Below are 25,298 nucleotides of genomic sequence, written 5' to 3'. Positions count from 1 at the left end.
GTGACAGGACACTACCACAGCACCTTACAGCAACAAGATGCAGTACAAGACACTGGACTAGTATTAGTCACCACAATGTAGCACTGATACTGATCACAGATATTGAGCACTGTTCAGGATAATAGAACTGACACTGGGCAGCAAAATACAGCACTGGACTATTGTACTGTACTACTATATACTGGTCAGTGGTCACCACAATGCAGCAATGATAATAATGAGCACAGATACTGAGCACTGTTCAGGATCATAGAACTGCCACGGGGCAGCAAAATACAGCACTGGACTACTATATACTGGTCAGTGGTCACCACAATGCAGCAATGATAACAATGAGCACAGATACTGAGCACTGTTCAGGATAATAGAACTGACACTGGGCAGCGAGAACAGCACTGGACTACTGTACTACTATATACTGGTCAGTGGTCACCACAATGCAGCAATGATAATAATGAGCACAGATTCTGAGCACTGTTCTGGATAATAGAACTGACACTGGGCAGCGAGAACAGCACTGGACTACTGTACTGTACTACTATATACTGGTCAGTGGTCACCACAATGCAGCAATGATAATAATGAGCACAGATTCTGAGCACTGTTCTGGATAATAGAATGGACACGGAGCAGCAAAATACAGCAATGGACTACTGTACTGTACTACTATATACTGGTCAGTGGTCACCACAATGCAGCAATGATAATGAGCACAGATTCTGAGCACTGTTCTGGATAATAGAACTGACACGGAGCAGCAAAATACAACAATGGACTACTGTACTGTACTACTATATATATATATATATATATATATATATATATATATATATATATATATATATATAGTTACTGGTCACCACAATGCAGCACTGATACTGAGCACAGATATTTAGCTGAGATTTAGCTGATATTGGGCTATTCAGAGAACGTAGCCACGTCCTCTCGCTATCTCGACAATTCATGAGTGAAAATGGCGGCGACGCGCGGCTCTTTATATGGAATCCGAATCTTGCGAGAATCCGACAGCAGGATGATGATGTGTTCCCCTGTTTGGGTTTTGCGTGTAAGGCGGGAAGAACAGAGGCTGCCTCGGACCCGTGTAAACCACGTGAAGTTCGGGGGGGTTCGGATCTCGACAAACCGAACCCGCTCATTTCTAGTTTTATGGTTAGTGCCCCGAAAAAGGTCTTGATGTACATATAGAATCTATTAGTGTGTGGATTCTCATCACCTATTCTTTATTTTTGCATGAACCGTTTGGAAGCAAGAAAGAGACTTTCTTGGAGGGTCTTCTCGAAGTGCACTATGGTGGTCATTCCGAGTTGTTCGCTCGCTAGCTGCTTTTAGCAGCATTGCAAACGCTAGGCCGCCACCCTCTGGGAGTGTATCTTAGCTTAGCAGAATTGCGAACGAAAGATTAGCAGAACTGCGAATAAAAAATTCCTTGCAGTTTCTGAGTAGCTCCAGACCTACTTCTAGATTGCGATCACCTCAGTCCGTTTAGTTCCTGGTTTGACGTCACAAACACGCCCTGCGTTCGGCCAGCCACTCCCCCGTTTCTCCAGCCACTCCTGCGTTTTTACCTGGCACGCCTGCGTTTTTTAGCACACTCCCTGAAAACGGCCAGTTTCCACCCAGAAACACCCACTTCCTGTCAATCACACTACGATCACTCGAGCGATGAAAAACGTTGCACGAGCTTGTGCAAATATCTAAAGTTTTGTGTTAAATCAGTGAACGCATGCGCGCTGCGTACCATGTGCATGCGCATTTTCCACCTAATCGCTCCGTTGCGAAAAATGGCAATGAGCGAACAACTCGGAATGACCACCTATATGTGTATGAAGTGAACTTTGTGTAGAAAAATATCCCGACTGGAAAAGGTCCGGTCTTGAGAGGCAACGTTTGGGTTTTATTCCAATTTTGGTTTGTGGTCTGGTAGGAGCAAAAGTGTGGTTCGGGAATAAGATCAGGCAGCAGCCCTGGCGCAAGTTATAAACAGACTTTTTATTGTTCTGGAGACAGATGACTGCCTACATCGTACTGACAAATTATAGATTTAAGAACACCCAAGCAATGTCATTTTTTTAATGAAGAGAAAACGGCAAAAATGGTACAGTAAAAAAAAATCTAGACTTTTATAACTGCTTTCCCAATGTTCTCTCCATTAAGCATCCCCATGAATCCAGCTGGCATGTTCTCAAAACCATTAGTGATGTGTTCATGATATTTCAGCTTGCCCTGGAAAACAAGAGTAATGTGTAACTTTTGTTATAATAACACATTAAGGGGCCTAATGATTAATAATTAAGGCACTGCAGTGATTACAAACAAACCGCATAGTGACGGACATTTTCATTTTTAATAAACATATCCCAGCTATGTACTAAGAGTAACTCGCATGGTTAGTGATAGCCTCTGTCCCTTTGAGTTACTTCCCTGGCATTTTGGAAGAGTCTTTCACATTTGTTTGCATGCACATAGTGTCAGATTCAGTGTCACATGTGACACTGTGCGCATGCAGACCCTGTGACACTGTGCGCATGCAGACCCTGCGACCAGGCCCGGCGCATCCCACTCAGCAAAGGGATGCAGTGCAGGTAGGCGCCAGACAGGAGAGGCGCTTCTCCCTGCTCTGCATCCCTGACCCCCTGCTGCTGCCGGCCGCGCCTGTAACACTTTATGTCAGGCAGCAGCGCTGGCAGCTGCGCTGAAAGAGGACCAAACTTCAGCAGGCTCCGCCCGGCCAGTCTTGCTATGCTTCATATTGCTGCGGCCGCTCGCCCTCCCACCCCCCTCTCTCGCGTGGCCGCTGGAAAGACTCCTTACAAAAGGGAACATGGGGGCAGCAGCCTCGGTAACATACAGTATATTAAATGTAAAAAGGAGTGCTGAATGTAGCACTAATACCTGTGAAAATAAAATGAGATTAGTAGAACAATTTTAGCAGAACTTAAGTGCTGCTAAAATTGCAGATTTGTGAGTCCATGAGTGATCAGTTTTATTATGGCTTCTGTATATTTGCCGGTGGTCAGTACCGCATTCAGGTAGTGGTGCAGAGAAAAGTCAGTCAGCGCAATGCAGATGACGTAATGGATTTCCGGATCTGGTCTCTGGCACTTATCCATTACGGGAATCCATTACGTCATCTGCATTGCACCGATGGGCGAGAGAGCAGAAAGACACCAACGGTAACCAGCCGGACGGAGAAGCACCGAGAGAGACATCATACAGGTAGGCAGCAGTAGGGAAAGTTATACCCCTTTTACACCGCCAGCTAGTAACACGGGTTATTGCACATGAACGCGCATAACCCGTGTTGCTGGCTGGTGTAAAAGGGTCGAGTCGGAATAGTCCGGGTCGAGTGACCCGGTATTCCAACTCGGGAAGTTTGCGGGGTTGAACACGTGTTCAACCCGGCAAACTGTTCAGTGTAAACGGGAGCCGGATCGCGCGACCCGGCTTCCCGTTTACACTCTATGTGCGGATGGCACTTGGAGGTTATGTGATTTCCAAGTGCCGCCCCCGTCACTTCACCAACCCAGCAATATGCCGGGCTAGTGAGTCCGGTGTAAAAGGGGGCCGACTCGGGTCGCAGCCGGGTAGCTCCCGTGTCAGGGCTCCCGGCTGCAACCCGCTTTCTTGGTGTAAAAGCGGTATCAGATAGCTTTCCTCTGCACCTCTACCTGAATACAGTACTGACCACAGGCAAATATTCGGAACCCATAATAAAACGGATCACTCATGGACTCACAAAGCTGCACTTAAAAGTACTCTAGCCATTGTTCTACTAATCTTATTTTATTTTCACAGGTATTAGTGCTATTTACATATTCAGTACTCCTTTTTACATTTAATATAACTTTATTCTGTGTCAGCCATTGTCACCCCCCCGTGTTCTGTCCCAATCCTTGTCACCACCCCTGTGTTCTGTCACTATGTCACCCCACTGTGTTCTGTCCCAGCCATTGTCACCCTGCTGTGTTCTGTCCCAGTCATGTCACCCCCTCTCTATTCTGTGTCAGCCATTGTCACACCCCCCTGTGTTCTGTCCCAGTCACTATGTCACCCCCCCCATGTTCTGACCCAGCCATTGTCACCTCGCAGTGTTCTATCCCATTCACTATGTCACCCCCCTTGTGTTCTATTCCAGTCATTGTCACCACACCTGTGTTTTGTCCCAGTCACTGTCACCACCACCCCCTGTGTTCCGTCAGTGTCACAGCCCCCCCCCCCGTATTCTATCCCAGCCATTGTCACCCCCCGTGTTCCGTCCCAGCCATTGTCACCCATTCTGTGTTCTATCACTGTCACCCCCGTGTTCTGTCCCTGCCATTGTCACCGCACATATTATGTCCCAGCTATTGTCACCCACCTTATTCTGTCCCAGAAATTGTAATCCCCCATGTTCTGTCCCAGCCATTGCCACCCCTCCTCTGTGTTCTGTCACTGTGTCACCCTCCCCTGTGTTCTGTCTCACTCATTGTGTCACCCTCCCCCCTTGTTCTGTTCCAGTCATTGTGTCCTCACCCCTGTGTTCTGTCTCAGTCACTGTATAACACCCTGTCACTGTGTCACCCCATGTGTGTTCTGTCCCAGTCACTGTGTCACACACACAACCTTTTTGTTTTGTCCCAGTCACTGGGTCACCTACCCCAGCCATCTTGAAGCTTGTGCACCAGCAGCTCATCAGGAATGGCTGCAGTGGCTCACAACCGGCGCCAGATGTGGCATAATGTGTAAAGGGCATTACTGTGTGTGACAATGTATAAAGGGCATTCCAAAATGTGTAAGGGGCATTACTGTGTGTGGCATAATGTGTAAGAGGCATTACTGTCTGTGACATAAGGTGTAAGGGGTATTACTGTGTGGTATAATGTGTTCAAAGGGGCATTACTGTGTGGCATAATGTGTATAAGGGATGCTACTATGGCATCATTTGAATTGGTGGTACTATTGTGTGGCCACACACCTTCCTTGTGAGACCACACTCCTATTTGCGATGCTGTCCCTTTGTGAAGTATGGGAGGGAGGGCACAAATTTATAGTTTGCAGGAGGGCGCCGAACACCCAAGCACCGGCCCTGCCTGTGACACTGTGCGCATGCAGACCCTGTGACACTGTGCGCATGCAGACCCTGTGACACTGTGCGCATGCAGACCCTGTGACACTGTGCGCATGTTCCCAGAATCAGAGCTGGCACTTGATGGAGGCAGCAGCAGCAGAGCAATTCAAAGTGCTCAATCCCGCTATCATGCCACCATAGGCTTAAAGTGGTTTACATCATCTGAAGATGGCGTAAACTAATGGGGCTAAACTCTGAAAGCATTGCTTTTTGGAGTTTGGTACATAGGGGTCAGATAGTAGTCCCCATTGAAAATAATGGGGACTGATCTGCAGCGCCAGTTAGCCTTCTGCAGGACATTTTTGTGAAATTTCATGCACAAGGCTATTAGAATAAAAATGTGTCCGCATACATCTTGCCTCAATACACCATGTAGCATGAGATGCCTGGCGTGCGTGAGCGGCCAGGTAGCGTGAGAATATTTTAGTGTCGGGCATCTTTTTTGCTTCTTTGGCGAAACATGCAGTTTTTTGTTGTTTGTTTTTAGAAAAAATAAAACTAAGCTTGATAAATAGGCCTCTAAAAGTGCACATTTTATAAATCATTTTGTGATTAAATTACCTATACTGCTACTAAGCGGACCAGGGCCATCTTAACAGCATTGTAGACCCTGGGCAATGCACTGAGGCCTCTACACACCTATTCATGGGAATAATTAAAAAAAAAAAAAAAAAAAATTATATATATATATATATATATATATATATATATATATATATATATATATATATATATATATATATATATATATATATCTATATCTATATCTATATCATAACCAACCCCTCCTTACAGTCCCACGCCAGTTCCACCAATCAGCATGCTGACAGCCATTCACTGGTTGCAGGCTGAGAGGACGGTAGAGAATGTTGCTTAGCTGCTCTGATTGTGTGAAATTCTCAGAGTGTCCGGGTAGCATTCTCTGCCTGCCAAGCTGCTCCGGAGGTAACAGCCCGTCCCTGCTGGAAGTCCCTTAGAATTGTGGAGCTCTGGGCAGCTGCCAAGTGTGCCCATACATTAAAATGGCACTAAAATTAAGTCAATCTCTTCCTTTTCATATTTGCAAAAAATAAAATGTAATTTAATATATTTAACCATTACAGAACCATCAAATTATATCTGCCATATCTGAATCCAGTATGTTCTAACAAGACATATCAAATTCTATCAAATATGGCTCTGCAGCAAAGCCATCTGGTTCTAGCAATGCGCTGGAGAGCCATTCATTCTGGTAACCCAATGGGAAAAGTGACTGAAACACAATTACCTACGTATGCAAATATCACCATCGATCTCTGTTTCCCACCATCTTAAATCCTGCAGCAAGACTGGTCTAGATCTAGATCTCTTGCTGCTCCGCATCTGACCACTGTGTAAATCCCTAAACTGGCTCCTCGTGTCCCCTAGAATTCAGTAAAAATTGCTCACCCTTATGTTCATACTTCTCAAACCTCATCTCATTATGCTTTCCCTCATAGAGATACCTCTGATCTGCGCCTGGTAGTCACTGCTCTCTGTCCTGCATAGAAGACTTCTCACGTGGCACTACTCACCAATAAAATTCACTACCAAATCACACTCGAAAATCCATCTCATTATTCTAACTTATACTGTACTTCCACCTACGCTACTCACAACTATCCCAGTCTCCACCCTGTGCAACACTTGTTCCAGCTGGATCAGCTCCCAAATAGACTATACTGTTAGCAATCTCATAAGCAGAGTCAGAGTAAAGGTGTGTACACACGGTGAGATTTGGGCTAACCCCGATTCTCACTATGTGATAGGGACTAGGTCAGTATCGCAAGCATATAATGACTGTACTTGCGATACTGACTATGTGCGATTTTGGATAAGTGTCAATCTTTTACACGAGATAGTCAAAATTGACTTGCCTGTACAGCCTATCTAGGCTTGCGATACCGACCTCGCGGGACCGCACATAGGTATCGCATCGGGATCGCAAGGTGACTTTCACCTTGCGATCTGCACTAACTTTCCTTACAATTTTGACTACATAGTCAAAATCATAAGGAAAAATCTTACCGTGTGTACACACCTTAACACCAATAATTACAAGGAAAAAACTTTGCAGAAAGTAATAGCTTAAGGTTTTCAACAAATTGTTAATAAGAGAAATGTTAGTTCTTTTTGTTTAAAGACAGAAAAGTAATTTACTATGGCATGTCTAGCCCTAGATTAATGTTACATCAGATTATTAGTAAATATCTTCTAATGTGCATTTAATGCAGTTATAATGACACCATCAACATATAGATTGCAGTTACCTCTGAAACCCACTGCAGGAGTTGCTTCTGTCCCTCCCGAAATTTCTCTTGCCAGCGAGTTACAAGGAACCCTTCCATGCGGAGTTGTTTAAAAACAACATATGTTTGAATATAGGGTCCTATCAGGGAAATATAAAGAAAATTAGATATCAGTATATAACAGTAATGATCACTGCAGCTGTACAATGCAGCATAACAACTGTGTATCCTACTGCATATCAACACAAAAACAATTATCATTCCTGTAGCTGCACCAAGCTATGAAGGGATCTACAGAGAATATATGTCATTTATACTAGTCCCTGCCAAGGAGCAAGAAGCTTACAGTCTACAGGCTTGATTAAGAGATTGATGCAGTTCACATCGCTGCTGCGTCTTTGGATGCAGAAACGTGAAACTATGCTAATGCAGGATGAGGCGTCTGATGGAAAAAGATGCCTCCTGCCAGCATTGCAGATCTGAGTGCTGTGTCCCAAGACGCAGCACCGGACCATCTGCGAGGCCACCCGAGTAATCCTAAAATTACTCAGAATGGCCCTCTGTGTTGGAAGACTCCGACCCTGACCTAGGCACTTCCCAAAAATGGGGGAGACATCCCTGTTTTTGGGAATGCTTCCCAGCACTGCATACTCCCAGCCCCCAAACAGCAATATGAAGCTCCCTGGGCACTTCATATGACAATGTAGGACCTGTTCGACACATGCCCCACCATCGGAGATGTACGCAATCTATCGGGTTTACGTACTTCTCCGAATTAGGCCCTAAACTCACCAACATACAAAAAGACAGAGACAGTTAGACCAGCGCTCAAATGTATATAATAGAAATACTTATTCCAAAAATGGAAACATGTCAGTGATGTTGTGTCCTTGTCTCCTTTTCTCAGTCAAATAGCATGAAAATCGGAAAAGAGAAAAATGTGCATAGTATAATACAGTTTTAATATAAAGCACATACAACATAATAAAAAATGTTAACACACTCAATAAAATGATCCAGCTGATACAATAATTTAAAAATAACGCGCTGGGACCAGAGTCCAAGCAGGAAGTTTATAAACATCGCCAGGAGGACATGGACATACTTATTCTTGGAGGCTTACCCAGAGAAAGACCCCGTGAGGGTTGGAACGCGCGGGTGCTACAACGGGGGAACCAGAGGACCACTGGAGTGGACGCATACAGCAAGCCTGGAGCTGCAGCCCGGGAACTTAATACCTATGCTTGTAAGAACTTGCCAGTTCTTTTCATCTGACTGGTAATTATTTACTCTGCAAGTCTGTCAAGGATACACCAGTACTTGACTATATTGTGAATGCTGTTGCCATATATGGAGTATGGTTTATGCCTAGTTGAGAAGTTTTGAGTAGTTCTCATACAATATTGGTACAGTACTTGCATATTTTCTACCCAGCCTTTACTATAGGCGCTTTTGGTGCAACATTCTGTGAATTTGAAATTATTGTATCAGCTGGATCATTTTATTGTGAGTGTTAACATTTTTTATTATATTGTACAGTATGTGCTTTATATTAAAACAGTATTAAACTACAGGTATGCACATTTTTCTCTTTTCCGATTTTCATCTATTTGACTGAGAAAAGGAGACAAGGACACAACGTCACTGACATGTTTCCATTTTTGGAATAAGTATTTCTATTATATACATTTGAGCGCTGGTGTAACTGTCTCTCTGTCTTTTTGCATTACTCATTGGTGGAGGGTAGGAAAAACCTCTTCTAGAGTTAATGGGGCAAAGGTATTAACCTGGAGAAGGCATAGGGAAGTGATAAACCAGTGATATGTGCAAGGTGATAAAGGCACCAGCCAATCAGATCCTAACTGTTAATTTACATATTGGAGCTGATTGGCTGGTGTGTTTATCACCTTGCACATATCACTGGTTTATCACTTCCTTATGCCTTCTCCAGGTTAATACATCTGCCCCATAGTATCATCAGCTGCTGCTGCGCACAGTTGCTCAGGTGTCTTTTATTTGTATCACCAACATACTAGCACAATAGGGTTAATTTGTCAGATGCCAAGTTATCAGCCTGTATGGAGAAATCCAGAGCACACAGAGGGAGAACATACAAACTACATATTGATATGCCATGACTAGAAAATGAACTCATGGCCTCAGTGCTGTGAGGTACAGATGCTAACAATTAGACCACAATGCACAATACCATAGGCGCGTGACACCCGATATATAGGAGAAGTTTGTCAACACCTATATGCACCATATACGTTTGTTTTACTGATCTCTACTACCAAATGCCATAAGGGTATCGCACTACTGTATTCCCTTCTTTTGGTCATTTTATGTCCATGAACATTGGTTTCTTGGAACACAAAAGACATCTTTGCAAGGGAAGTAATTTCATTTTATTCCTGCACATAACCACCCTTCCTGTAGCACCAAGTGCATTTTTATAGTGAAAACTCTGGAGTAAAAAGTCTATGGCAGGTGAGGCAGTACCTGTCCTGCCTGCCTTTTCCACACATCTCTGATCAAAACTCACCAAATTTCCAGCAGTGTATACTGCTGCACCTGTGTATAATGCCCAGATGCACCCTTTGGCTCATATATAGTGTGTAAATCTGGCTCTGGTACTTGGCAGTGCTTTCTCAACCATTTACCTCACCGCACGTCCCTGTATTACATGTATCATTTTATAGAAAAATTACCTGATGGAATCACTGCATCATTATACAGGGAGATGGCACCGCACACAGAAATTCTTCCAAAGGTCTTCATTTGTGGAATAGCAGCATCAGCAAACTTCCCACCCACCTGCAGAGCAGAGTATGCTGATTAACCCATCATCTGCATTCTTTGTACTCACAAATAACCATTAGAATACAAAAATATTTCAGGTTCTGGTGGTGTATAAGGGACAACCAGTTGACCACCCATACATTGGTTGCGGAGACCGCCAACACTGAAGTTCCAGAGGGGTCGGGCAAATGCCCATCCAGCTGTGATGCGTGGACAGACATATTGAGCAGTCAGTTGGTGGTAAATGTGTGTAGCTCATCTAATAGACTGCTCGGTCAGTGTGATGGAGGAACTGCAGACAAATAGGCTAGGTGTGTACCCAGCCTTAGTCAATATGGGATTGGTTATTTGAATTCCAAGATGTGTGCGCTATTTGTATCATTTTATGAATTAAACCAGTGTGTGGCATAACTAGAAATGTACAGTAATTACATTTTTACTTCAGATTTACACAGCTTCAACTTACATTCTCAAAATAACAGTCATAGCCTTCTGGAGACGCTTTCTTCAGGGCTTCTTCTAAACAGTCCACTGTCTTGTAGTTAAATGCTTCATCGAACCCAATTTCTTTCAAATATGTGACTTTTTCATCTGAGCCAGCAGATCCAACTACTTTGCAGCCCTGATGAGAAAGAGTATGTTATGTTAATATTAAAAATAATAGGATTTTGGTTACCTACCGGTAAATCCTTTTCTTGTAGTCCGTAGAGGATGCTGGGGTCCACATTAGTACCATGGGGTATAGATGGGTCCACCAGGAGCCATTGGCACTTTAAGAGTTTGAGAGTGTGGGCTGGCTCAACCCTCTATGCCCCTCCTAACAGACTCAGTTTAGAAACAGTGCCCGAGGAGACTGACATCGTCGAGAGAAGGATTATTCACAGATAGTGGAGAGATTCATACCAGCTCACACATACCAGGCACGTCAAGCCAACGTAAATTGAACACTCAGCAATCGCTGAAACATTACTTACCAAGTAACAATGCAGTACTCAACTAAAACAAAGTTGTACTGAACCAAACATTTGCATGGAAAACTAAGTGATGGGCGGGAGCCTAGCATCCTCTACGGACTATGAGAAAAGGATTTACTGGTAGGTAACCAAAATCCTATTTTCTCTTACGTCCTAGAGGATGCTGGGGTCCACATTAGTACCATGGGGATGTACCAAAGCTCCCAGGATGGGAGGGAGAGCGCGGAGGTTCCTGCAGAACTGATGGCCTGAACTTCAGATCAGAGGCCAAAGAATCGAACTTGTAAAACTTCGCAAACGTGTTCGACCCAGACCAAGTTGCAGCTCGGCAAAGTTGCACTGCCGAGACACCCCGGGCAGTCGCCCAGGAAGACCCCACCTTATGAGTACAGTGGGCCTTAACATATTTTGGACACGGCAGTCCAGCCGTACAATAAGCGTGCTGGATAGTGAACCTAATCCAGCGAGAAATAGTCTGCTTAGAAGCAGGACACCCAATTTTCTTGGGATCATACAGGACAAACAGAGAGTCCGACTTTCTGTGACGAGAAGTTCTCTTCACATATATCTTCAGAGCCCTTACAACATCCAAGGACTTTGATTTAATTGAGGAGTCAGTAGCCACTGGCACCACAATAGGTTGGTTGATATGAAACGCCGACACAACCTTCGGAAGAAACTGCTGACGTGTCCGGAGCTCAGCTCTATCTTTGTGGAAAATCAAGTAAGGCCTCTTACAGGATAAAGCCCCCAACTCGGACATGCGTCTAGCAGAAGCCAAGGCCAACAACGTGACCGCCTTCCATGTAATAAATTTGACCTGAACCTCCTGTAGATGCTCAAACCAATCCGACTGGAGGAACTGCAACACCATGTTAAGGTCCCAAGGCGCCGTAGGCGATACAAAGGGAGGTTGGATGTGCAGAACTCCCTTCAAAAAAGTCTGAACCTCAGGGAGGGAAGCCAATTGTTTCTGGAAAAAAATGGACAGGGCCGAAATCTGGACTGTCACAGATCCTAACCTCAGGCCCATATCCACACCTGCTTGCAGGAAGAGGAGAAAACGTCAGAGTTGAAACTCCACCATAGGAAACGTCGTGGATTCATACCAAGAGTCATATTTATTCCAAATACGATGGTAATGTTTAGACGTTACCTCTTTCCTAGCCTGTATCAGGGTAGGAATGACCTTCTTTGGAATGCCCTTCCGAGCAAGTATCAGGTGCTCAACTTCCATGCCGTCAAACGTGGCCGTGGTAAGTCTTGATAGGTAAATGGCCCTTGCTGCAGCAGGTCCTTCCGAAGAGGAAGAGGCATCGGATCCTCTTGCAGTAGATTTAGAAGGTCCATGTACCAAGCCCTTCTCAGCCAGTCTGGAGCAATGAGGATCGCTTGAACCCTTGTTCTCCTTATGAGCTTTAGGATTCTTGGGATGAGTGGGAGTGGTGGAAACACATATACTGACTGGAACACCCATGGAGACACCAGGGTGTCCACTGCTTGTGGGTCCCTCGACCTGGAACAATAACGCCGAAGCTTCTTGTTGAGACGAGAGGCCATCATGTCTATTTGGGGTAATCCCCAAAGGTCTGTTATTTCCTTGAACACCTCCGGATGGAGACCCCACTCCCCTGGATGGAGATAGTGTCTGCTGAGGAAGTCTGCTTCCTAGTTGTCTACTCCCGGAATGAATAGTAAACAAATATTTCCAGTTTTGGTGCGCAAGAAGACCTTATATTGCAACAAGTTATGTATATCAGAGTAACGCAACCAAGTTACTCAGAAACAGTAGGTAGAGGAGAAAGTAGATATACACACTCCAGCACTAAAGAAAGTACCACATTCACAATTGTGCTCAAAAGACTCTATACAAAACACTTTTCACCAGTGTGGAGAATAAGTAAAATAATAGTACTTAACGTTAAGGGAATAATCTACAAACGAGCAGATTGTTCTTGGTCCATAAATTTCCACAATTTATCATGTAAAAGACAAGAAATATATAATAGTGCAGACTGTTTAAAGCAAGAATAAAGTATTTATTCAAGAGATCCACTTACAAACACAAAGTTTGGATTGAGCTTGATATTATTTCCGTAGTGGCAAATGCAGCATATAACGGGTGCATCAATTCCAGACGTGCAATGGATTTTTCATGTAGACTCCATGATAGGTAAATGGTACCATAAAAAAGAAATATAGATAGTGCAAGTATGTAAAAACAGACAAAGCTTTAATACAGATATGCACTTACAAACATTAGACAAAATACTGCATGGTAGGTCCCCCACTGGCAGAACAGCATAGGTAGGCTTCTGATGTTCGAGGAGTTTTCAGCGCTTACTTTTCAGCGTGGCTTCAGGAGGGACACCCTGCTTGGCTGGAGATCGTGGGTCTGTTGCAGCACTTACATTCCGGAAGTAAGCGCTGAAAACTCCTCGAACATCAGGAGCCTACCTATGCTGTTCTGCCAGTGGGGGACCTACCATGCTGTATTTTGTCTAATGTTTTTAAGTGCATATCTGTATTAAAGCTTTGTCTGTTTTTACATACTTGCACTATCTATATTTCTTTTTTATGGTACCATTTACCTATCATGGAGTCTACATGAAAAATCCATTGCACGTCTGGAATTGATGCACCCGTTATATGCTGCATTTGCCACTACGGAAATAATATCAAGCTCAATCCAAACTTTGTGTTTGTAAGTGGATCTCTTGAATAAATACTTTATTCTTGCTTTAAACAGTCTGCACTATTATATATTTCTTGTCTTTTACATGATAAATTGTGGAAATTTATGGACCAAGAACAATCTGCTCGTTTGTAGATTATTCCCTTAACGTTAAGTACTATTATTTTACTTATTCTCCACACTGGTGAAAAGTGTTTTGTATAGAGTCTTTTGAGCACAATTGTGAATGTGGTACTTTCTTTAGTGCTGGAGTGTGTATATCTACTTTCTCCTCTACTCCCGGAATGAAGATGGCTGACAGCGCCAACGCGTGTTTTTCTGTCCAGAGGAGTATTCTTGACATTGCCGCTCTGCTCTTCGTTCCGCCCTGTCTGTTTATGTAAGCCACTGTTACATTGTCCGACTGCACATGAATGGCCCGATTTCTTAGAAGAGGGCCGCCTGAAGAAGCCCATTGTAGACGGCTCTTAGTTCCAGGATGTTGATGGGCAGGCCGGCTTCCAGGCGTGACTACCGTCCTTGGAAGGTTACTCCTTGAGTGACTGCTCCCAAGCCCGAAGGCTCGCATCCGTGGTTAGAAGGACCCAGTCCTGAATTCCGAACCTGCGGCCCTCCAGAAGGTGAGGCAATTGGAGCCACAAGAGGAGTGAAATCCTGGCCTTTGGCGACAGACGAATTCTCTGGTACATGTGGAGATGAGATCCCGACCACTTGTCCAGAAGATCCAGTTGGAAGGTCCGAGCGTGGAACCTCCTGTACTGGAGAGCCTCGTAAGAGGCCACCATCTTTCCCAACAGGCGAATGCACTGATGAACCGACACCCGGGCTGGCTTCAGGACATCCCGGACCATAGTTTGTATCAACGACGCCTTTTCCTGCGGAAGAAACACCTTCTGCACTTGTGTGTCCAGGATCATTCCCAAAAAGGAAAACCTCTGGGTTGGTTCCAAATGTGACTTTGGAAGGTTCAGAAGCCAACCATGACTCTTGAGTAGGCGGGTTGTGAGAACAATGGACTGCAGCAGCTTCTCCTTGGACGATGCCTTTACCAGCAGATCGTCCAGATATGGAATGATGTTCACACCCTGTTTGCGGAGGAGAACCATCATTTCTGCCATCACCTTGGTAAACACCCTTGGTGCTGTGGAGAGGCCGAATGGCAGGGCCTGGAACTGGAAATGAAAGTCCAGCAATGCGAAAGTGAGATAAGCCTGATGCGGCAGCCAGATCGGAATGTGAAGGTACGCATCCTTGATATCCAGTGATACCAGGAATTCCCCCTCTTCCAGACCTGATATCACCGCCCTGAGAGACTATATCTTGAACTTGAACTTCTTTAGAAAGGGGTTCAATGATTTTAGGTTCAGAATGGGCCTGACCGAACTATCCGGTTTCGGTACCACGAAAAGGTTTGAATAATAACCTTTGTTCTGCATGTGAGGTGGTACTGGCACAATGACCTGTGCCTCCACCAGTTTTTGGACAGCGTCTTGTAGTACAGTGCTGTCTGCCAACAGAGTTGGTAAGCCTGATTTGAAAAACCGATGAGGAGGGAGACTTTGAAATTCCAGCCTGTATCCCTGGGATACAATATCTATCACCCAGGGATCCAGGCCGGACGATACCCAGACGTGACCGAAGTGTCCGAGTCTCGCTCACACTGGCCCCACCTCCAGACCGCGCGATCCACCGTCATGCGGAGGACTTTTGTGTACCTGAAGCAGGCTTTTGTTCCTGGGAACCTGCAGCGGCAGGTTTCTTGGACTTAAACTCGACCTCCCTTAAAGAAGGTAGTAGACGTTCTGGCCTTTCTAGGCTTAATAGGCCGAAAGGACTGCGTTGCCGATGAAGAGAAGGATTTCTTCGGAGCAGGTGCCGCTGAGGGAAGAAACGGAGACTTACCCGCTGTAGCTGTGGATATCCACGTGTCTAAAGCTTCCCCAAAGAGAGCCTGACCTGTATAGGGTAGGGACTCCACACTTTTTCTGGATTCCGCGTCGGCCGACCACTGGCGCAGCCACAGTCCCCAACGAGCTGAAACAGACATGCAAGATATTCCCGCAGCCATGGAACCCAGGTCTTTCATGGATTCTACCATAAAACCTGCTGAATCATGTATGTTGCGTAAATATAATGCAACGTCATCCCTATCCATCGTATCCAAATCCTCAAGCAAGATAGCCGACCATTTTACTATTGCCTTTGCAATCCATGCAGCAGCAATAGTGGGACGTAATATGACACCTGAAGCAGTGTACATGGATTTAAGCGTGTTATCAATTTTTCTATCAGCCGGCTCCTTTAATGTGGTAGATCCCGGAACAGGCACAGTCTGGACACAGATGCATCAACAATCGGCGGGCTTTCCCATTTTTTCCTATCCTCCTCAGGGAAAGGAAACGCCACCTGGACTCTCTTAGGGACATGGAATTTTTTCTCAGGGTTTACCCATGCTTTTTCTAATATAGCATTCAATTCCTTTGATGCAGGGAAGGTTAGCGAGGCTTTTTTATTCTCAGTGAAAAAAACCTCCTCAACCTGCTCAGGTGTGGTATCATTAACATTCAACACATCCCTGATAGCCTCTATCAACAATTGCACCCCCTTTGCGAGAGATGCGGAGCCCCACAACACATCCCCATCACAGTCTGCGGTGTCAGAATCGGTATCAGTGTCGCCTTGTGTGACATGCACAAGCGCACGCTTATGGGGGTATATAGCGGAGCATCCTGAGGTACCAGAAACCGGCCATACTGCCATAGAACTCTGTAATACCTGGGTTGCAGATTCATTACTTGCAACCCTGCCAGAAATCTGAGAAATCCAAGATTTGATAGAGGAAAACCACTCAGGCTCCCTTGCTGGTATCTGTGCTAAACCAGTGCTATCCTGATTACATGGAATGGGATCATCCTGGGAGGACAAATCCTCTGCAGCATATGACACAGTGTCTTTGGACATAGCTAAAGGAGACCACCAAACACTACACACACACACACACACACACACACACACACACACGTGAGGGCAGACAGAGTTCCCCCCCAAGAATGGCAAGAGAGACACAGAGATTGGAGCCAACCCACACACAGCGCTTTTAGCAAAGGGAGACCCCTTGTCAGCGCTGACTGTGTACCTTAATAGGATACACAGTCGTATTACAGCCTCCCATCCCTTCTACAACCCCCTGGTACCGTATACAGATAGCTGGAGTTGCTGTGGAGGGACCTGTTCTTCCTCTCAGCGCTGTGCAGGCAGGAAAATGGCGCTGAAACGCTGCTGGGTCCGCTCTAGGAGAAGCTCCGCCCCCTTAGTGGCGCTGTCTTCCCGCCCTTCATGGATTATACTGGCCTGAGGATTTAGTGCTGGCTGAGATCCGAGGACCCCGACAGGCTTCTGGACCAGTGTGGGGGGTAAGCGCTGGCCCAGGGCGCCCTTCATAGCGCCGCACCATGTGCCACTGAGCCTTCTCCCTCCCCTTTGCTGCCATATTCACACCGGCCCCCCGCTTGCTAGGGGGCGTCAGTGTCTCAGCACATCTTCAGCTCTGTAAGGGGTTGGCGGCATGCTGCTGGAGCGAGCGGTCCCCTGTGGCGTAGAACTATCAGACCCCTCTGAAGCTCAGTGTCCAGTCATTGGAGACAGTGGCTCAGACCCCGTAGGGCGGACACTGATCCTCCCCTTAGTCCCTCGCTGCAGGGAGGCTGTTGCCAGCAGCCTCCCTGTAAAATAAAAAACTCTAAGTTAAACTTTTCTAGAAAAGCTCTGTAGAGCTCCCCTAGCTGTGACCGGCTCCTCCGGGCACATTTTCTAAACTGAGTCTGGTAGGAGGGGCACAGAGGGAGGAGCCAGCCCACACTCTCAAATTCTTAAAGTGCCAATGGCTCCTGGTGGACCCGTCTATACCCCATGGTACTAATGTGGACCCAAGCATCCTCTAGGATGCAAGAGAAAATACAATTCTCTTACAAGTAACTATGGAAAGAGGAAAGCATGAAAACACATTTATTGAGAAGAGAAAGCTGCATTCATTATAATGCTGACAAAAACCATCAGGGACTCCCTGCAGAATCAACGCCACATGCTAAACACATCTGTACCTTAACTTTCACTCTCAGCTGGCCACACAGAGAAGGGCTCCCTGTTGAGATGGGGCGTTTAAACCACATTTGCTGACTTTTGGCGCTCCCTTCTGATATGTGTGAAGCTGAGGGTGATGGAGACTTAATGGTGCATATGACCTTGCCCATCACAATGTTGCAGAACGGTAGTGGGCACAGCATTTCTCTCTGTGTCCTGCCTTAATGGACATTCTCATGCCCTCATAAGTCAGAGAGATCTCCTAGACAGGAGTTTTGGCAAGTATGGAGGGAGCTGTGCCACAGAGATAGGAAAAGTGCAACAGACTATTAACTTTAGTATGTTTAACACTCCTTTAAGATATTGGGTTTGGCTTTTTTTAATTATATTGTTCATATCTACAAATGTCTTAGTTGAACTGCATCTAAAAATAAATATTATATCTGGAGTTAGATAAATAAAAAAAAAAATATATGTTTTCCACCCTTAACAAGATATTTAAGGTTTTGAGACTATTAAGTACTTTACGCTGCAAAATAAAAATAGATTTTATATTTTTTTTAATTTGTAATGGATCACTAAGTTTACGTACTTTGATCTTTGCGATTTGTCCAACCACTGATCCAACTGCTCCAGCTGCGCCGTTGACAAGAACCACTTCTCCTTCTTTAGGATTGCAGATTTCCAATAAGCCAAAGTATGCCGTTAAACTGATGATTAAAATAACAAAGTCATACACGTGCAGTCAGTTATTTCTAATTATATTTTCTCCTCTAAACTTGTCTAAAGAAGAAAGTAAACTAATTCATAATATAGGTTGAGTCTCATATATACGAAATACTTGGGACCAGAAGCATTTCAGATTTTACTGGTTTTTTAAATAAAAGGCAGATCTGTTACTTGTAGCACCACCATGGTCCGTGTCGGGGTGGAGAAGAGTCCCGGAGAGCTCAACTGGAACACAGGAGGCAATCTGTGGTGCGGGGTCATCGCTGGGATGGATCCGGAGGCCGTTGGGAGCCGCTGATGGTAGGTGGCAGCTTGGCCGGAGGAGCGCAGGCAACGACAGCAGTAGAGGGATCTGGGAACAGACCTAGGCTAGTATCCTGTTCGCTGCAGAAATTTACTGCAACTACTGTAATTACCACCGACCAGGCTATCCAATTAGCTCGGAAGCTAACACTTAGCGCAGATTGTTTGCTTCGTCTGCCTCAGGCTGGCAAAACCAAAATACCCAATAAGCATAATTTTAAAAAAAGTTGTAAAAAAATTGTCAGAACCCCACCCCCGTTTCTCGAGGAAAATTGGATATCCCCCATAGTGGCGAGTAGGGTCTGCTGGGAAGCCGCGTTGCTCCCAGTGAGGAGTCAGGCGGCTTTGTGGAGATGATCCGGTGAGAAAAAGAGCAGGCAAGAATGGCACCCACATAGCAGAACTAGAGAAGGGGGGTCCCAAAAGTTAGATATTGGTGACAAAGTCGGAGCTACAGGTAAGCCACACCTCTCACGTTATGAAAATTAGAGGACGTCACTGACATAGCTCACAAAGAACCTACGATTTTTGGAATATTTCAGTTTTCGGACTATCAACTATGGGAGTCTCAACCTGTAATGTTAACTTAAGAGGGTGTGAATTATTATTATTTTTTTTTTTTTTTAATGCTGGCCACCCACAGGAAGAAAAAACAAGCAAAAATTGTGTCCTTTGATCCCAAGCACTGATTAGCATGATGCATTGGACTGGACCATATATTGATCTGTTATCACAGTAAGTAGGGTACCGCACACACACAGCAGACAGTAGCCATCTACAGTACTTGGTGCAATGGGTTTGATTGGATCATTTTGGAGGCACACTTAGTATTTACAGACATTGTTTGGTCAGTAATCTATATCTGTGCATATGTCTGTTGCTTCCAATGTTATTTTATATGGGCAAAATGGCTGGCTGTGGTACCCTAATCAACATAAAAAGACTGCAGTAAAATGCAAATAAGCAAGTTCATTATAATATTTTCCTCTAGCTCCAGATTCTTCTAGCGAATGCGACTTACCCAGGCATGCCAACAGCTCCAAGTGCCAGAGATTTGGGAAGAGATTCAGGCCAGCTGGAAGGTATTGCCTGTAGTACTTGACCATCTGATATGAAGTGTGTTGTCCAGCCAGAATTTGCAATATAATATCCTCCCACAGGGAATGCAGCATTTTTGCTTTCTATTACCCTATGGAAGACAAAGACATTTCTAAGTTCAAAATATATTAAAGAAGGCACACAAAATAAACAATACATGTGGACAGCTAGAATCTGACCCTAGAAGAATGCTAGCCGTATTAACAAGGCCCAACAAAGTACTAACTAGGGAGGCCATTCCCAGGGATTGCGAGATATACCTGCCCCGTTGCTTTTTCAATGCCGGACAGCATTGAGCGTCCTCAGGAGGCTCAGATGCTGCCCGGCTCCCTCAGGCTCCCCCTTCCCCCAGCAGTGCATACTGCGCAGCGTGACATGTCAGAGGTAGCGCTGCGCAGTCTGACGCCACAAATTATGCAGGGGAACAGCTGGGTAGGGGTAGCAGAGGCACAAGCAACAGAAGGGGGCAGGGGTGTCTTCAGAGAGAAGGAGGCCCGTGTGCAGTCTCCTTCTAGGCCGCTTCCTCTCTAGCCAGCAGCGCTCTTGACTTTGGGCACTAGGGCCACTAGCCTAGGGGTGGCACTTGGATGCTTGTGATGGTACAGTTAGTCCAAAGAGTACCAGTAACTGCAAAATATTTCCACTGTACTGTACCATATGCCATCTTGAATGGAGTGTAAATGGGTAGGACATGCACATACTGCCCCTGTAAGCTGTCATACTTAGTATATATACACATTTTTATACATAATTAAAATGATATAGTTAGTGGCTTTTTTATTCTATTAAATTGGCTATCAAATGAGGGCTTTTATGCAATCCATACAAATATTAAAATTAGGTAGGTGGGGGGCGGCTGCTACTGTTATACCTATGGGCATCCTCACCCCTAAATCTGCCCCAGGTCACTAGGGAACCATAGTGCTGTCCCACAATCTTGTGCACATGCGCAGGTCTTCAGGAAAATGGCACAATTCTCCTAGTGACTGTCCTACTGCGGATGCGGGAAACACCAGGAAAATGGCTGCCACGCCATTTTCTCAGTGATTTCAGCAATACAGGTCTCAGGAGGGTAAGTATTCAAATAAAAAATGGGTGCCTGTGTGTGCACTGCAGACACTGCACCCATTATAAATACGTCAGTGGAGGGTAGGCAGAATACAGATAAGGATTGGGATAAATATGGCCTAATTCAGACCTGATCTCTCATCTGCGAATTTGCAGAGGTTTGCGATCAGATAGTCGCCACCCAGACAGAGTGCGTATGCCTTATGGAAATCTTTGCAAACACCGGTCAGCTGCAAATCCGTTCGCAACTCACCATCGGGAAAAAAAAATCGCGCAGCACAAGACCTACTCCTACAGTGCGATAGAATCAGGCTGATCGGGGCCGGAGCGGACGTCACGCACCTTCCCTGAAAACGCTTGGGCACGCCTGCGTTTTTCCTGACATTCAGAAAACTCCCATTTGCCACCCTTAAATGCCTGCTTCCTGTCAATCAACTTGTGTACGCCTAGCAATCAAAAGAAAAAAAGTTGCTGGATTTTTTCGCAGTTTGGCCTCGCCCATGCGCACTACGATCCATATGCATGCGCAGTCTATTGACATTCGGCCGCCTCGCAAATTCGACCAACAGCGATCAGGTCTGAATTAGGACCATAGTTTCTGGTATGTAATACTAAAATAAGGAGGGTAAGGGTTTTATGATTTAATGGGGTTAATTAGGATGAAAGCTTTTTAGGAGACTGAAGTATGCAATTAGGGGTGTAATGTACAGAAATGTAAGTATTTGCTGATGTGGAGGTTAAGTTATAATGGCGGTTATGAAGGTAGTTATTGTAAAAAAGGCTATTAACTAGGGTAGTTACTATAAATCTGATGTAGTCAATAACTGTGATGCTCTCTGTATTAGATAGAGGTCACCGATTCAACATTATATGACAATCATATAGGTAGAGGGTGGTTACTGTCTATTAGGAGGGGCATTGAGCTTAGTCTTTACTAGTGATGTGCACCGGACATTTTTCGGGTTTTGTGTTTTGGTTTTGGATTCGGTTCCGCGGCATGTGTTTTGGATTCGGACGCGTTTTGGCAAAACCTCCCTGAAAATTTTTGGTCGGATTCGGGTGTGTTTTGGATTCGGGTGTTTTTTTACAAAACCCCCTCAAAAACAGCTTAAATCATAGAATTTGGGGGTCATTTTGATCCCATAGTATTATTAACCTCAATGACCATAATTTCCACTCATTTCCAGTCTATTCTGAACACCTCACACCTCACAATATTATTTTTAGTCCTAAAATTTGCACCGAGGTCGCTGGATGACTAAGCTAAGCGACCCAAGTGGCCGACACAAACACCTGGCCCATCTAGGAGTGGCACTGCAGTTTTCTAGCGAGAGGATGAGTGCTTCCATCCTCATGTGAAGCTGAACCACTAGCCATGAACATAGGCCAGGGCCTCAGCCGTTCCTTGCCACTCCGTGTCGTAAATGGCATATTGGCAAGTTTACGCTTCTCCTCAGACACTTTTAATTTTGATTTTTGGGTCATTTTACTGAACTTTTGTTTTTTGGACTTTACATGCTCTCTACTATGACATTAAGCATCGGCCTTGGCAGACGACGTTGATGGCATTTCATCGTCTCGGCCATGACTAGTGGCAGCAGCTTCAGCATGAGGTGGAAGTGGATCTTGATCTTTCCCTATTTTACCCTCCACATTTTTGTTTCCATTTTTTAATGTGTGGAATTATATGCTAGTATCAATAGCAATGGCCTACTACTATATATACTGCGCACAACTGAAATGCACCACAGGTATGGATGGATAGTATACTTGATGACACAGAGGTAGGTAGAGCAGTGGCCTACTGTACCGTACTGCTATATATTATATACTGGTGGTCAGCAAACTGTGCAAAACTGAAATGCACCACAGGTATGGATGGATAGTATACTTGACGACACAGAGGTAGGTAGAGCAGTGGCCTTCTGTACCGTACTCCTATATATTATATACTGGTGGTCAGCAAAATTATGCACTGTACTCCTACTATATACTACAATGCAGCACAGATATGGAGCGTTTTTCAGGCAGAGAACGTATAATACTGGTGGTCACTGGTCAGCAAAACTCTGCACTGTACTCCTCCTATATAATACTGCTGGTCCCCAGTCCCCACAATAAAGCAGTGTGAGCACAGATATATGCAGCAGACTGAGCACAGATATGGAGCGTTTTTCAGACAGACAACGTATAAAACTGGTGGTCACTGGTCAGCAAAACTCTGCACTGTACTCCTCCTATATAATATACTGCTGGTCCCCAGTACCCACAATAAAGAAGTGTGAGCACAGATATATGCAGCACACTGAGCACAGATATGGAGCGTTTTTCAGGCAGACAACGTATAATACTGGTGGTCACTAGTCAGCAAAACTCTGCACTGTACTCCTCCTATATAATATACTGGTGGTCCCCAGTACCCACAATAAAGCAGTGTGAGCACAGATATATGCAGCACACTGAGCACAGATATGGAGCGTTTTTCAGGCAGACAACGTATAATACTGGTGGTCACTGGTCAGCAAAACTCTGCACTGTACTCCTCCTATATAATATACTGGTGGTCCCCAGTACCCACAATAAAGCAGTGTGAGCAGATATATGCAGCACACTGAGCACAGATATGGAGCGTTTTTCAGGCAGAGAACGTATAATACTGGTGGTCACTGGTCAGCAAAACTCTGCACTGTACTCCTCCTATAATACTGCTGGTCCCCAGAATAAAGATGTGCAGCCCCCTGAAACAAAGTGAGAGGATGCCAGCCACGTCCTCTCACTATCATTTCCAATGCACGAGTGAAAAATGGCGGCGACGCGCGGCTCCTTATATAGAATCCGAATCTCGCGAGAATCCGACAGCGGGATGATGACGTTCGGGCGCGCTCGGGTTAACCGAGCCATACGGGAGAATCCGAGTATGCCTCGGACCCGTGTAAAATGGGTGAAGTTCGGGGGGGTTCGGTTTCCAAGGAACCGAACCCGCTCATCTCTAGTCTTTACCCCCTAGAAAGCCTAGCGTCACTCCTGAATGTATAGACTGTATACATGTTTTACTCATTTAACGTCACCTCTATACATAGTACTACAGGTGTGGCTGTAATCTAGAAAAGGGGCAGGTAACCTATAGCACTTCAGCTGTTGTGGAACTACATTTCCCAGCTTTTCCTGACAGTTTTGCTATTAGGTCTTGCTAAAATGGTGCCTGAGCTTCCTGGGATGTGTATCTATACAGCAGGTGAGGATACCTTGTAAAGTTAATGTAGCCATGCAATTTGAAGGTCTCTCAGGAGAGCACAGTACAGTATGGGGGTCATTCCGAGTTTATCGCTCGCTAGCTACTATTAGCAGCCGTGCAAACGCATAGTCGCCGCCCACAGGGGAGTGTATTTTCTCTTTGCAAGTGTGCGAACGCCTGTGCAGCCCAGCGGGTACAAACATTTTTTGTAGAACAAGACCAGCCCTGTAGTTACTTATTCTGTGCGATGATTGCAGCGATGAAGGTCCCGGAATTGATGTCAGACACCCACCCTGCAAACACCTGGACACGCCTGTGTTTTTCCAAACACTCCCAGAAAACAGTCAGTTGACACCCATGAACTCCCACTTCCTGTCAATCTCCTTGCGATCGGCTGTGCGAATGGAATAGTCACTAAAAGCCGTGCAAAACAACGATGCTCTTTGTACCCGTACGCCACGCGTGTGCATTGCGCCCCATACGCATGCGTACTTTTGCCATTTTTTTAAATGATCGCTACGCAGCGAACATCGGCAGCTAGCGATCAACTCGGAATGACCCCCTATGTCAGAGAGCAGAGTATACTAAGATACAGGAGGTGCAATCTTAAGGTTTACAATGTAGGCAACAGGTCACACATATCAGACACCAATGACTCAGCAAATTCTTAAACTCAATTTAACCCCGTCACACATGGAGTGATTTTGCCCCTTTATGTACAGTAGTTTTAAAAGTTTCTTTGTTTTGTTTACGACTGCATATGCGCCTATCATTTGCAGAAGCCCAAAGTGGGCACAAATACAAGGCAGCAATACTTGTAAGCTGCTTGCAATTAGCTGATTGCGAATGCACTCCTCACGCTGATATATAACATAGTATCTGAGGTTGAAAAAAGACAATTGTCCATCGAGTTCAACCT

General features: G+C 45.1%; 1 protein-coding gene across 2 annotated transcripts in view; it reads right to left on the bottom strand.

The window, feature by feature from the left end:
- Window positions 1-1,991: 1,991 nt before the first annotated feature.
- The window catches only part of LOC134899860 (prostaglandin reductase 1-like), an 86,489-nt gene continuing 63,182 nt past the window's right edge, over window positions 1,992-25,298 (bottom strand). For both annotated transcript variants that reach the window (XM_063914204.1, XM_063914203.1), the window contains 6 exons: window positions 20,000-20,167; window positions 18,539-18,656; window positions 10,664-10,819; window positions 10,107-10,212; window positions 7,417-7,535; window positions 1,992-2,244 (listed from right to left, as the gene is read on the bottom strand). In XM_063914204.1, coding sequence (XP_063770274.1) covers window positions 2,134-2,244; window positions 7,417-7,535; window positions 10,107-10,212; window positions 10,664-10,819; window positions 18,539-18,656; window positions 20,000-20,167 — 778 coding nt within the window. In that variant the 3' untranslated portion in view covers window positions 1,992-2,133. The remainder of the gene's footprint in view (window positions 2,245-7,416; window positions 7,536-10,106; window positions 10,213-10,663; window positions 10,820-18,538; window positions 18,657-19,999; window positions 20,168-25,298) is intronic.

This window comes from Pseudophryne corroboree, chromosome 1 (genome assembly GCF_028390025.1).
Source record: "Pseudophryne corroboree isolate aPseCor3 chromosome 1, aPseCor3.hap2, whole genome shotgun sequence".
Lineage (NCBI taxonomy): Eukaryota > Metazoa > Chordata > Amphibia > Anura > Myobatrachidae > Pseudophryne > Pseudophryne corroboree.
This window is presented reverse-complemented; position numbering and strand designations above follow the sequence as displayed.